The sequence below is a fragment of the Neltuma alba genome, unplaced genomic scaffold, assembly GCF_004799145.2.
Source record: "Neltuma alba isolate B1F8T4 unplaced genomic scaffold, ASM479914v2 tig00013806_pilon, whole genome shotgun sequence".
Classification (NCBI taxonomy): Eukaryota; Viridiplantae; Streptophyta; class Magnoliopsida; order Fabales; family Fabaceae; genus Neltuma; species Neltuma alba.
The window spans coordinates 36,791-51,653 of NW_021637921.1; the positions used below are offsets into that span (position 1 = coordinate 36,791).

A 14,863-nucleotide genomic window follows, 5' to 3' on the forward strand; every position below is an offset into this window, starting at 1 on the left:
TTTTCCTAGTTGAAGTTTTTTAACGAGGCACATCCATATATATTGGACATCCAAGGGGGAGTGTTATGAATATAATAATATCTTTGTGGATGTCCATATATCTCCCTTTATCTCCTATATCTCCTATAATCTCTAAGATCTCCCATTATCTTTATATCCCACAATTATCTCATATTATCATGTGATCTGGAGATTCTATCAAAGATGTAAAGCTGTGCCTATAAATAGAGGCCATATATAATGTATTGTGTACTCTTGAATGAAATGAGAAAGACTCTCTCTTATCAATCCTCTCTTCCTTTGTATGATTCTTCTCTATTTCTTCTTTATTCATAACAACATTTTATTTAAAAAAAAAACACAAATTACCCTCGCTGGCTGACCGGCAATCTGTGCCAATGCTTTAGCTAGTAGCCAGCCGGCGATGATGACTTAAGAGTTTTTAAAAAAAATTAAAAAGTAACATTATAAATTCATCAACATTTTACAATTTTAATTTAGTCATTATGATTAATTATTTGAAATTTTGCAAATTCATGTGATCTTTTAAAATTATGAAAATTTGACTATCATTTTTTAAAAATTTTCCCTATGAAAATATAAGGTGGGGGCTTGTGTGACTTTCTGAAATAAAAAGTCATTCATAGTTGAATCAAGCTTTGTAAAAAACATAGCCCAGTTTACTCTAGGTAACAAAATAAAATGATCAGATGGAATCAATTTGACTTCAGAGGCAAAATATGATTCCAATATAGTATCATTTAAAAAAAAATTATGCGTGATTTATTACCAAAAAGATTCATGTGTGATTCTCAACGAGAGAATGGTCCGAGTCTTGCGATCGGAAACTTCCTCAAATTTCTGTTGGTGGAAAATGACTATTAAGTCAATTTGTATCATATAATAAGGAGGAGGTTGAATTTTTTGTCATTTCATATTATATTCAATCGTTCATACTGCTGACTCACTTTTGATCTACGGATATAGATTCACGGTTTACTTGATCATATGTCTAGTTGCGTCTGTCTGAATGTCTGCAACCGCATGCGTCTCAATCAAGGAAACATCTAGGAAAAGCATGAGGGCTGTGTTTTTTTTTTTTTTTTTGGTCCCCCACCAGCTCCACTTAATCAAGAATTTGACTATTCAAACTTGAAATTATTAATGTTCGCTACTCAGTTAAATCATGGCTGATCATTTTGTTTTGCCTTCACTGATTGTGCGAACGTAAAATAGCCCCAAATATGGGTATGGAGCTTCTAATGCCCAAACTTTCCAAATGGTTCCCCCTAATTATTATTAGATTCTACATAAAATCAGTAATATTTTAATATCTTATAAACAAAAAATAGTACAGTTATAAATTTTTTTATGATTTTTAATAAATAAATAACGCACAATTTTAGAACATTTTTTTAAAAAAATTGTAAAAAAAATTCAAAACCGTGTCATTTTTATCCATAAGATGTCAAAATGTCATTTATTTTATTTAGAATCTAACGAAGAGCTAAAAAAAAAAAAAAGAAAGAAAGAAAAGAAAAAGACATTTGAGATGAGAGATTGAAACATTTCAAGTGGCATGCATCGCGGCCTTGCCCCCAAATATACGGTTATCAGCCCTCTCTGCCATTAAGAAATGACGCGTACGTCTGGTCCCGTTTTTCTTCAATGAATGAATGGCTCGACTTTAAGAAGTTGACTTTTCAAACTTCAGAAGCACGCCCGACTCCTCAATCATCCGTTAAAACAACCCAAAATGCTTCGATTCTTCTGTCATTCCTTCAACACGATGCCTTTGCTTTACTTCGGTCTGCTCGTTTTCGTTTCTCGCCTTCTTAATCTCACAGCCCAGCCTGATTTCCGAGCGTTCTATTGTTACCTAGGAGGAGGTAACGACACAGACAAAAGTGACTACCTGGCCAACCTCAAGACCCTTCTTTCTGGTTTCACTTCCGACAACACAAACATTGAATACGGCTTCATCAATTCCTCTTACGGCCAAAACCCTGACACCGTTCACGCATTTGGATTCTGCAGAGGCGATGTGAAACCAGATTCTTGCCGCAGTTGCCTCCTCAACGCCACAATCCTTCTCCCACGACTTTGTCCAAATCAGAAGGATGCAGTTGGATACTATGACGACTGCACGTTTCTATACTCATATCGTTCAATATATGGAATATACAACGTCTCTGATGTGATATGCCCTCTGTGGAACCTGGCAAGTTCAACGACACTTACGGATAACTACGTACAGGTACTATTGGACAAAGTAAAGAACCAAGCACCAATCGGGGATTCTCATCGTAAGTTTGCAGCAGCAAATGATAGTACCGGCGAATATAGGAAAGTGTATGCTTTTGCTCAGTGCAGTCCAGATCTGCCTGAGGATTATTGCAGGTCCTGCTTACAGGATGTTTCCCAACGAATCCAACTATGCTGTGAAGGAAAGAATGGTGGTAGGGTTCTCCATCCGAGCTGCTATATTAGATATGAGAGCTACCTCTTCTATGATTACACGGCTGTTTCAGCCCAGCCATCTCCTCCGCCATCCAGCCCCGTGACGCCGCCGCCCCAAGGTACTTGCCCAGTCCGTTTTACTTAGTTTATAATTTTTTTTGCATTTAAAAAACAATATATGATTTTTTAAATAATATTTTATGCAGTAAAAGTTATAGTAATGTGAAAACTTTTGAACTAAATAATATCACATAATCAATTAGATGATACACTCTGCACTATTTATATAAATACGAAAAAAAATAATATTAAAAATTAAATAGAAGAGCAAAAATGTCTACATCAAAATTGGATGATATACTTTTTACAATCTATGGTAAAATTATTTTCATTCAAGAGAGCATTAAAAATAACTAATTAAAAATGAGTTGAGAAGCATCAGGAATATCCGAATGTGCGAATAGAAACGTAAGGACGACATAGACAAAAGGACAAAAATGACTTTTGATTTCAAAAGGCTGTTTTTGCATGACTCATAAGTATTAAGTAGGTTTTAGGTGCTCTTGCAATCATCTTTATAAAAGCAGCTTTTGGCCCATACATCCAAATAGTTGAAAAAAATATCAAGAGTGCTTATGCCTTTCAAAAGCTACTTATTACCCTTCCAATCGTGAATCCAAACAAAGTCTAAATAAACCAACCCAAATGACTCCTTACTTAAGCATTTGATTTTAATTTGGCCCTAAATGTACATCTTGAGCTCTCAATGACACAAGTGACCTGATTGTTTGGTGTTACATATATAACCAGGAGGAAGTGATAGCACTGGATCAAAGACTGTTATCAAAATTATTGTCCCCGTTAGCATTTCAGTTGTACTTTCTTGTTTGGTGGGTTGCTATTTACTGAGGAGAAAAACAAGGAAGAGAAGCCAATCCATTCTCAAAGAAAACTGTAATCTATTGTTTGTTCACTGTTAAACTTGAGAATGTTTATATCTTACCATAGCATGCTTATTAAATTAGTATTCACATATACTGTGGTGTAGTTGGAGAAGAAGGTTTTAATCTGAGGTCCTTGCAATTTAGCTTAGCTACAATTGAAGCTGCAACAAATAAGTTTTCTGAAGAGAACAAAATAGGAAAAGGAGGATTTGGAGAAGTTTACAAGGTGATATACTAAACTAACTGCCAATAACTAATTATATATCATATTCCTAATCATAATAATTCAATTTTGTTTTTAGGGCACTCTTCCTGATGGACGAGAAGTTGCTGTCAAGAGACTCTCTAGAAGTTCAATGCAAGGAACATTAGAATTCAAGAATGAAATTTTGCTTATAGCCAAGCTCCAGCATAGAAATTTGGTGACGTTATTGGGATTTTGCTTGGAAAAACAAGAAAAAATTCTTATTTATGAATACGTACCTAACAAAAGCATTGATTTCTTCTTATTTGGTACAAACTTCTAACCTTATTTCCTCATATTATATATGGTTCAACTTCTACCCATACATCCTTTCATATGCAATTTTTCCCAGCTAGTTTGTTACCAGTACTTACTTTCGTAATTATTTCACCTAATTATATAGATTCTTCTGTATTTCTTCATTTTACTCGCTTAATTATATAGATTCGGACAAGCAAAGATTATTCAATTGGTTTGAGCGGTTCAAGATCATTGGGGGAATAGCACAAGGACTTTGTTATCTACATGAACATTCACGCCTTAAAGTCATCCATCGTGACCTCAAACCAAGCAATGTTTTACTAGATAATAAGATGAATGCAAAAATATTAGATTTTGGTATGGCAAGAATGATTTCTATAGATGAAGACCAAGGAAACACAAATAGAATTGTCGGAACACAGTAAGCATTGATGTCCTCCTTTTTAATTGGTTATCTTAGTTCATCAATTGCATGAGAAACAAAAGAGATTGTATCTATTCCTATGTGAACATTGCTTGATACGTACTATTTTGTCTTTTTTTTTTGGGTTAAATTTTGTAGTGGTTATATGGCTCCTGAATATTTAATACATGGACAATTTTCTGAAAAGTCGGATGTATTTAGTTTTGGAGTCATAGTTTTAGAAGTGCTTAGTGGGAAGAGAAATGCCAGATCCTATGAATCATACCTCTTAACAAATGTAAGTATTAAATCTGTGCTAATCATTCCCCTTTCTGTAATCATGTTGTCATATCTATTTGATGAAGATTAAGATGCGAAGGTGAATTTGATTGTGTAATTATTTGACAAGGTCTGGAAGCAGTGGAATGAGGGAAAATCATTACAAATATTGGACCCTTTTCTGATGGAATCATGTTCTCAAACTGAAGCAACAAAATGTGTGCAAATTGGGCTATTGTGCGTTCAACAAAATCCAGAAGATAGGCCAACAATGGCTCAGATTGTTTCATATCTCAGCAATCTTTCCGTTGACTTACCATCTCCAAGAGAACCTGCATTCTTCATGCATTCCAATCCAACTATAGTCGCAGAATTGAGTTTGGATCAAACTCTCCAGAGTTCAACTTCCAAGTCAGCTGTTTCAAATGACTCGTCTCAGTTCTTGCCTCGATGAAATGAACTTCATCTTTTCTATGTGTTATATGCGTTTACATATGTCGTGAGACGTATCAACTTTTGTTGGTTTTGTTCATTAAGTTATTCCTCGATGAAATGAAGTTCATTTATAGCCCTGTTGATGTGGGTTGTACAGCTTGAGTTTGGAAAGAAGTTATTGTATCATTTACTTTTTTTTTTTTTGAATATATAGTATTATTTTGCAGCCATTTTAGTCATTAAGATATGATAAAAAGAGCGATTAACTAATTTAGAAGAATCTGAATGTGTCGGGGAACTTTGACGAAAAGCAAATTCGGAGGAAAGAGTCTTATAATAGACAGTGTGATTTGAAACCACAAGTTTGTGTATTACCGATCAAATCATTATTATTAATTACATTAAATCTTATTTGGGGAGTGATAAATCCACATTTTATCATATCATTTTATATCTTTTTGGGATTTTTATCAATTAAAATGGGATAATTTGCATTGACTATGATTATTTTGAATTAAATATTGATTGCATTAAAATAAAGTTAATAAAAAGGAAGTTTTACCCAAATGATTGATTTTGGGGCTTTATGATATTATATTATCTCAATTTATTTTGTAGGTCTAAGAAGAAAAAGGAAAGAATTGAAAAGTTGGAAATAAAATAAGGAAAAAAAAAGTTAAAAAAGAAGAAGGAGAAAACCCAAGCACACCGTTTTGGAATAGGAAAGTGGAGGGATGAGTTGATGAATCCATCGTACACAGGGAGAGAGCAAGCCCTCCAATTTGACGCCGCCACCAATTCTTCAACAAACACAATTCATCGTCCTTTTCCTGGAAGCCCAGAACACGACTTCACTCTTAATTCAACCCACCATTATCTACTCCTATTCTTTAATCCTCACCACCGCCACCATCGACTCCTATTCTTCGTTAGTGGCAACCCCCGTCTCATTTCTCTCCTGTAGAGCCTCTCATACCCAGTCCTTCAACTTGTCTCTCACGGGTTCCTTGTAATTCAACCGTGTTGTGGATGCTTCTAGAGAGCCATGAGAGGCTAGTCCTATTATACTTCTTGAACCTGAAAGAGTAGTTTGAGTTTGAAAATTATATGTTATAATTTCTGTTAGTTGGATATTTGTATTTGAATTGAATTGTATAACCTGAGATTTGAATTATATATATATATTTCCTTTTACAATCATTGAGATTGTTTTATGTTAGATTTTATGATTAAAATGTATTGTATTTGAGTGTCTTTGTTTAGGAAAACGGGTTTTATCAACTTAATTTAATTCCCGCATCAAGTGGTTTTTAAAGGTGCTTTGAGAATTGATTATTATCTAGTATTTAGGGTAATCAATCGTCAAGTTTACTTGACCCAAATCTTGTTTGGGGTTATATTTTGACTTGGTGCATTTTTTTTACTCTCATATTTTTATTAAGTAAGGATAACTATATTCTGTTTTCAAAAATCATTTTCATTATTGACTTCCTTCGATCCAAATTTTATAATCTTCATTCTTTTATTAAAAAATATAAAAGATATTTGTTTTTTTTTACCATAATTAAAATTTAGGGATTAAATTATAATTGAATCAAAATTATAAAAATAAATAAATTAATTTTCCCATTCTTTTAAAGGAGGTTATATAATTAAGGGACCGGGGAGAGTATTATAAATCAAGATACATCCCTTAACAAATTCAAGATCTAAATATGATTAATGTGATTTGAAGCTGTATTGTGGCAGTACACTCAAGCAGAAATAATTCCTGACCTATCAAAACTTCAATCATAGGGAATGATAGTCAGTTAGGCCTGTAAGTTGGGCCAGATTTGATAAAATCTTGTACGTACTTTTTTGGCACAAAGCATTTGTATCTTAATTTCATTGTTGTATTCTTGGCTATATGGTTGGTACTTTTGGCCCAGATAGTTGTCCATTCTATTTATTAATCAATAAACTCTCTATTTTTCTCCTCTTCACTGCCTAAGTTCAATATTAATAATATAACACGACACAATAAACAATAAATAAGATACTCTGGGAAAAAAATTATTCGACAATGTAAATAATATATAAATTAATCCCATTTAAAATAGTAATTATCATAAATAACTCATTTCGTGCATCACACGGGACTATAATTTAATTAACCACCAAATCTAAATGTGGGTGAGGATATTTTAAATCAAATATTAAATTGATATCAATAAAAAGTATCTCTTATGTCTGTTTTTGTTGAGTTTGATTAGAGGTAATTTTTCCTTGCATCATTTTTAAGAAAGATAATTAGTATTGATAGTTTTTCCTATGCTATTGATAATGATTGCATTTAAAATTACATATCAATTTGTAAATGTTAATTCTTCATTTAATTATTTGCTAGATAACTTTGACTGGAATAGAAAGGCACAAGTTTGAAGGATAGAATCCAAAAAGCAACCAAACACTTAAAAACAAAGGTACCATTTTCATAAAATTGATCTAATCTCTTGATTCCAAGTCATCCTTTTCTTCTGCATTCTTTGTTCCTATGGATCTGACGATGCTTCTTGGCGAGCAAGAAACTCATACAGACCATATATCAGAATAAAATAATCTGTTAAAGATGCTACGAAACTCGTCTTTTTATGGCTTATTATAGCCACGGCAAAAGCTGAAAACTGAAAACAATGCGTGGATGATATATCAAAAATAATAAACTAATAAAATATATATATTGTTATTAATATTATAACTGATACATAATGCATTTTCTTGATTAATGCCAACTTGCTTCCCACGTGTTCTGACAAACTTAGTATTGAAACAATAGGCGTTTTCTGTCATAAATTTACAAGTTGCTTATCAAGGAACAAGGGATGTCATTTGTTTATACTAGAGCTATGATTGGAGGTTATGGTCCTAGTCAACAAAACAACTAATTTCTCCTCTGAAGAGCTTAATTCTTCGCTTTTAAAATTCAAATTAATAATAAAACTAAATAAGCCAATTCAACTCTGGTAAACGGTACATCCGCTTCCAGTTTGAATCATTCCCACTTTTGTCGATGATGCGAAGTTCCAACTTAAAAACTGCCTAATTCATATTTCCATATCAGTTAATCATATTATTCAACATATTTTCTTGTGCTTTTGATTTGTACTCACTAGCAGAAATGGTTGATTCTCCAAAGCTATTCCTTCTTCTCTGCACTATTTCTTTCCTCTCAGGCGTTTCCTTCGCTGACCCACCATATAAAAATTGTTCAACGAGCAGTAACTACATCAAAGGAAGATCCTTTCAGAACAACCTTAGCTACACCCTTTGTTCTTGTTAGGATTATAGTTTTGATGATAACAAAGTCAGAATTTCAGGGTTAAGTATTTTGATCGATAACGTGATCGAGCAATTAGTTATCGCTAAGGTTTCAGATAAATGATCAAGTATAAATCGGGTCTATGGTAGTCTTTTTTGATTGAAGAACTATTCGATGAATATTTTATCGATTAAGTGATCGATAATCGCTAGTATAAATATCACATAAGGGTATGGGAAATTATCGATAAGCTGATCGATAATATCAGGTAAACAATCGAGTTACTGATAAGAGACCCAAATCTGAAGTGTATTTATCGATCAAGTTATCGATAAATCAGTCATCAATAACGACTTCGATAAAAGGTAACACTCTGCACATTAGTTCTGTTACAAGTTTATCGATCATGTTTTTGATCATTTGTTTATCGATTACGTACTCGAACTTTATGCTCTAACTCTCTGAATGCAGGAGATCAAATTCACTGATAGATCGATAATTTTATTGATCACAAAATTATCGATTACATGATCGATAATCAATGTTCTTTTTAACTCTTACTCAGTTTTGCTACAGCTAAATTATCGATAACATTATCGATAATTTTAACTTGTTTGCTTAAATAAGTTTTTCACATAACGTGTTCGATAAAGAGTCTGAGAATTGACATATTAGCATTAAGTTATGATGAACTAATTTTCGATCAAGTTATCGATCACTGGATTTTCGATAAAATGATCGATCATTCATTTCCCCGAACTTCATGTTTTCACAAAACGTGATCGATAATCATTTTCCTTACCTTACAGGATCAAACTTCTTTCTTCACTATTATCGATCACTTGTTCGAATAGTTAATGATCGATCAGCTGTTCGATCATTTCAAATAGCATGTGTCTTCCTTTGATTATTTACATAACCATGTCTTATCGATAATATTATCTATCATATATTTATCGATAAGATGTTCGATCATCAATGACTGAAGCTTCATTTTAATAACATCTAAATTATCGATAATCTGTTCGGTCAATTATGTGATCGATCACTTGTTCGATCATGCAATGATTTCCTCTTCCTATGAAAATTCTTGGAGCCGATGATCCAACACTTGATCGATAACTTTAGTGATCTATTTCGAAAAGTCTTCATTCCGTTTATCGATAACTTGATCTATCATCAAGTAATCGATCATCTTTTCGATCAAACCAAACCGGAATGACACTCTGTTCTTGTTACTGATAAATGATCTCGTCACAAATCTTGAATGATAAATTAGCCTTCCTTCTGTATTCAAGGTTAAAGCACTCACCACAAAATTCTCACTTGTTCTAAGTTTGAAATATGCAGATTAATGAAAACGAGTGCAACGGCTCTTCAATGGGATTACGTAGACTGCGACCTACAGTGTCAGAAACTCAGACGCATTAATGGCGGAGCTGTTAAAACCAGTGAAACACGCAAACGAAGTCACAACGGCTAGAAGCCCTCCGTCTAACGGCTATTTAACGATATCAACTATAAAAGGCGCGAAGAGGCATTAATGAAGAGAATTGAATACCGGAGCTACCATCTGCTATTATTTAGTTACGCATTCAATACTCTGTTTTTCACTTCACTACTGAGCATCAGTGTTTATCATTGAATTCACTCTGTAAGAGAGCCATTCACTACTTTCATTAAAAACTTGAGAGACACTCAAGAGTGTGGACTCTTGAGAGGGGTTGTATCCTTACGGGAGTAAGGGGGAGTGATTGAGCGATTCAATTACTGTACCGAGGCACCAAGAGCCCTGTCGATCTTGGAAGATAGTGAAATACTCAGAGGTGTTCTGGGGACTGGAAGTAGGTCACGTGGTTGAGACCGAACCAGTATAAATCTTGTGTCCCTTCTCTGCGGTTAAATTTCTCCTTACTCTGACTCTCTGTTTCATTCAATACTTGCACGCTTTTAATTCTTAAATTTTTGTAACTCACCCAATTCACCCCCCTCTTGGGTGAGATTGATTCTAACATTTGGTATCAGAGCAGGTCTCTTCACTAAGGATTTAACAGTCCGAAGAGAGATCAAATGGCAGGATTTGGAGATAGCGTGTTACCGGAAGGATGTTCAACATCTAAACCGCCAGGCTTCAGTGGAGAAAATTATACGTTCTGGAAAATGAGGATGAAAATCTTCATTAAAGCCACAGAGTATGGGTTGTGGGACGTAATAGAACACGGCAACTATGTTCCGATGAACACAGTAGATGGCCAGCAAGTACCCAAGAGTTCCACGGAATTCAACGAGGAAGATAAGAAGCTGGTGACCCTAAATGACAAAGCGATCAACATACTCACGTGTGCGCTTAGTCAAAGGGAATACTTCAGAGTCTCAAGCCTGGAAACCGCGAAGGAAATGTGGGAGGCTCTGGAGATAGCTCATGAAGGAACCACCGGTGTAAAACAGAGTCGAATCAACACTCTCACTACCGAATTCGAATTATTCAGAATGAAGGAAGGAGAGAGTATCCGAGATATGGAAGTCAGATTCTCACATCTCATAAATCACCTCACTGCACTTGGGAAGAAATATAGTCAAGAAGATCAAGTGAGGAAAATTCTGAGCGGTCTCACAAAAGAATGGGAACCGAAAGTAACAGCTATTGAAGAAACCAAAGGAGAATCCATTGGTTCGGTTGCAGCACTATTCGGGAGTCTTGCTGAGTATGAGAGCAAGCAAAAATACAAAAAGGAGATGAACGAGAAAAATCGGAAAGGCATCGCTCTCAAAACTCAAGTGAGCGAGGATGAAAATGAAGATGATCTTGATGATGATGAAATGGGCCTTATAGTCAAAAGGTTCAAGAAATTCTACAAAAACAGAACCGGAAAGAAGTTTCAGCCGAAACGCAAAATTTCCTCGTATCCGAACGAATCAAAGGATCCAATCATTTGCTTCGAGTGTAAAAAGCCAGGACATATCAAGGCGGAATGTCCCCAACTCTCCAGAGCAAAGGATAAAGAAAAGAAGAAAGAAAGATTCAGAAAGAAGAAAGCCTTCGTCACATCAATCTGGGGAGACAGCTCCTCCGATGAAGAAGAAGAAAGTGACGATGAAGAGACAGCTAATATCTGTCTAGTGGCCCAAGAAAACGAGGACTCAGAAACAGACGAGGTAATAATTTCTGAACCATCTTATGATGAATTGCAGTCTGAATACAATGCTTTACACTTAGAATTAGTAAGAATTGCAAAAGAGTTAGTTAATTCTAAGAGAAGGATAAAGTTTTTAGAAGATCAACAATCAAAGGTTAAAGTCAATACTGACTCGACCTTGACTTGTGAAAGTTGTGAAAAGAATGAAAGAAAGATTGAAGATCTAACCAGAACTTTAGAAAAATTCACTAAAGGAAGCGAAATGCTTAAGGTGATTCTAGGAGCTCAACGATGCTCTATGGACAAGACTGGTATAGGATACGATCCAACCCAAGATAAATCGAAAGAAAAGAAAAAGAGTAGTGGTAGATCATATCTTACATATTTAGAAATTCTGTGCATTCCTCAAATCCTTTTGCACTTTGTTCTCATTGCAACCGTAAAGGCCATTCAACTTCTTCTTGTTACTATAAGAAGAAAGGAGATTACGGAACATTAAAATGGGTGCCCAAAGGTACTTATGCACCAAAAATAACTCATACTAACCAGAAAGGACCCAAGAAGGTATGGGTACCTAAAACATGATTGTAATTTTTGCAGGTATGTCTCAAGGCATCCAGAACAAATAAATGGTATATAGATAGGGATGTTCCAGACACATGACAGGTGACACTGAGAAGTTTACATCACTCAAACCAAAAGATGGAGGAAAAGTAAGCTTCGGAGGAAACCAATCGGGAAAAATTGCTGGAATCGGAGAAATCGGAAGTAATATAGGCATGAAGGTCGAGGACGTGTACTACGTGGAAGGTCTGTGTCATAATCTCCTCAGCGTCAGTCAGAGTGCGGAAAAACAACTGGGTAATCTTTGATTCTGAAGAGTGTTTAATCATAAGCAAAGATGACCTACCCTTGAAGAAAGAAGAATTGAATACGAAGCTGAGAGCTCCGAGGGACGGTAACTGTTATACACTTCAATTTGATTCTAAAGCTTCTGAAAACTGTTTTATTAGTAAAAAGGAGGAAAGTTGGATTTGGCACAAGCGTCTTGCACATGTCAACATGAATCAACTTTCAAAATTAATAAAAAGGGATCTAGTTGTTGGTTTACCAAAAATCCAGTATGAACGCGATGATGTTTGTGATGCTTGTCAAAAAGGTAAACAAAACAAAATCTTCATTTAAATCAAAGAAGATAGTTTCAACTGAAAGACCTCTCCAAATGATTCACATGGACTTGGTCGGTCCATCTAGAGTAAAAAGCTTCGGGGGGGAAATCTTTATACTCTTGTAATAGTTGATGACTATTCAAGGTTTACCTGGACTTTGTTCCTTTCCTCTAAAGATGAAACTTTTAATGCTTTCATTGTTTTTGCCAAAAAGGTCCAAAATGAGAAAGGTGTATCTATTGTGTCTATCAGGTCAGATCACGGAGGAGAATTTGAAAACAACGAATTTGCAGACTATTGTGAGGAACATGGAATTGACCACAACTTTTCTGCACCAAGGACTCCTCAACAAAAAGAGAGTAGTGGAATTGAACGAAAAATAGAGTACTCACGGAGATGGCTAGAGCAATGCTAAATGAGAAAGGGTCTCACAAGTATTCTGGGGCAGAAGCAATGAGCACAGCTTGCTATATTTCAAATAGAGCCTACATCAGAACATTGCTCGGGAAGACTCCATATGAATGTACAAGGGAAGAAAACCCAATCTGTCACACCTAAAGATCTTTGGAAGCAGATGCTATATCCACAACAACAACAAGGAAAACCTGGGTAAATTCGATCCTAAAGCTGATGAGGGTTTGTTTCTTGGCTATTCTAATCGTAGTAAAGCATATAGAATTTTTAATAAACGAACCTTTACAATAGAAGAATCAATTCATGTGGTGTTTGCTGAAACTGAAACAATTTCGAAACCTGTAGATGATGATGCTGAAATCGTTCAAAATTTTCAAAAACTGGATTTGAATAAAAACTGGAACAAATTATCTTCAGAAACCGTTTCAGAAAACAGAGATGTTTTAAACGATCCCTCTTTACAAGAAAATCTAGAGCAGCCAAAGGCATGGAGACACAACCGAGATCATCCTCTGGATCAAGTCATCGGTAAAGTCAATGAAGGGGTCAAAACCCGGAGACAAATTGTCAATGAAGTTCTTTTCTCTGCTTTCATATCTCACATTGAGCCCTCTAATATTGACGAAGCACTATCAGATGAATTCTGGATAGTTGCGATGCAGGAAGAACTTAATCAATTTGAGAGAAATCAAGTTTGGGAATTGGTACCCAGACCAGAAGATCATCCGGTCATTGGCACCAAATGGGTATTCAAAAACAAGCTCGATGAATCAGCTCAGATCGTCAGAAACAAAGCCCGATTAGTAGCAAAAGGCTATAATCAAGAAGAGGGAATTGATTATGAAGAAACGTATGCTCCTGTAGCTAGATTGGAAGCCATACGAGTTCTTTTGGCTTTTGCTTGCATCAAAGATTTCAAACTATTTCAAATGGATGTTAAAAGTGCATTTCTGAACGGTTATATATCAGAAGAGGGTGTTTATCGAACAACCTCCCGGTTTTGAAAATCCAAATTTTCCAAATCATGTTTACAAACTTAAAAAGGCTTTGTATGGTTTGAAACAAGCGCCCAGAGCCTGGTATGAACGACTTAGCCACTTTCTTATAGAAAAAGGTTTTGAAAGAGGTAAAGTGGATGCCACACTTTTCATTAAAAGAAATAGAAAAGATCTTTTGATTGTTCAAATATATGTAGATGATATTATTTTCGGTGCTACTAACGAAGATCTCTGTCAAGAATTTGCTAAGCTTATGCAGGGAGAATTCGAGATGTCCATGATGGGAGAATTAAATTTCTTTCTGGGATTACAAATCAAACAAAAGAAGAACGGTATATTTATCTCCCAGACGAAATATGTAAAGGAATTGCTGAAGAAATTCGGAATGGAGAATGCTAAAAGTGTAAAGACTCCAATGAGCTCAACCTGTTCGCTTGATATAGACGAAGACGGGAAAGACATAAATCTAACAAGATATAGAGGGATGATCGGTTCCTTACTATACCTTACTGCAAGTAGACCAGATATTCAGTTCAGTGTTGGAATGTGTGCGAGATATCAGTCAGCTCCAAAGGAGTCGCATGAAGAAAGCCGTGAAACGGATACTCAGATATCTTGTAGGAACTCAAAATTTAGGAATCTGGTATCCAAAAGGAGGAACCGAATATTTAATGGGATATTCTGACGCGATCACGGTGGATATAAAACAGACAGGAAAAGCACCAGTGGACAATGCCAATTCTTCGGAGGATGTCTTGTCTCATGGTCAAGCAAAAAGCAAAACACCGTGGCAATCTCCTCTACTGAATCAGAATATG

General features: G+C 35.2%; 1 protein-coding gene across 1 annotated transcript; it reads left to right on the forward strand.

Annotated features, from left to right (window-relative positions):
- The first annotated feature begins 1,789 nt into the window (after positions 1-1,789).
- On the forward strand, positions 1,790-5,045 carry LOC114739220 (cysteine-rich receptor-like protein kinase 10). Its single transcript, XM_028927269.1, has 6 exons — positions 1,790-2,579; positions 3,509-3,630; positions 3,707-3,917; positions 4,093-4,330; positions 4,472-4,610; positions 4,722-5,045. Exons 1-6 carry the CDS (start codon positions 1,790-1,792, stop codon positions 5,043-5,045), a joined length of 1,824 nt encoding a protein of 607 aa, XP_028783102.1.
- The last annotated feature ends 9,818 nt before the right edge of the window (positions 5,046-14,863 follow it).

Coding starts and splice junctions, on each gene's coding strand:
- LOC114739220 (XM_028927269.1), top strand. CDS start 1,790: ATGCCTTTGCTTTACTTCGGTCTGCTCGTTTTCGTTTCTCGCCTTCTT. Junction 3,918..4,092: donor CATTGATTTCTTCTTATTTG/GTACAAACTTCT, acceptor TTAATTATATAG/ATTCGGACAAGCAAAGATTA. Junction 4,331..4,471: donor AATAGAATTGTCGGAACACA/GTAAGCATTGAT, acceptor TAAATTTTGTAG/TGGTTATATGGCTCCTGAAT.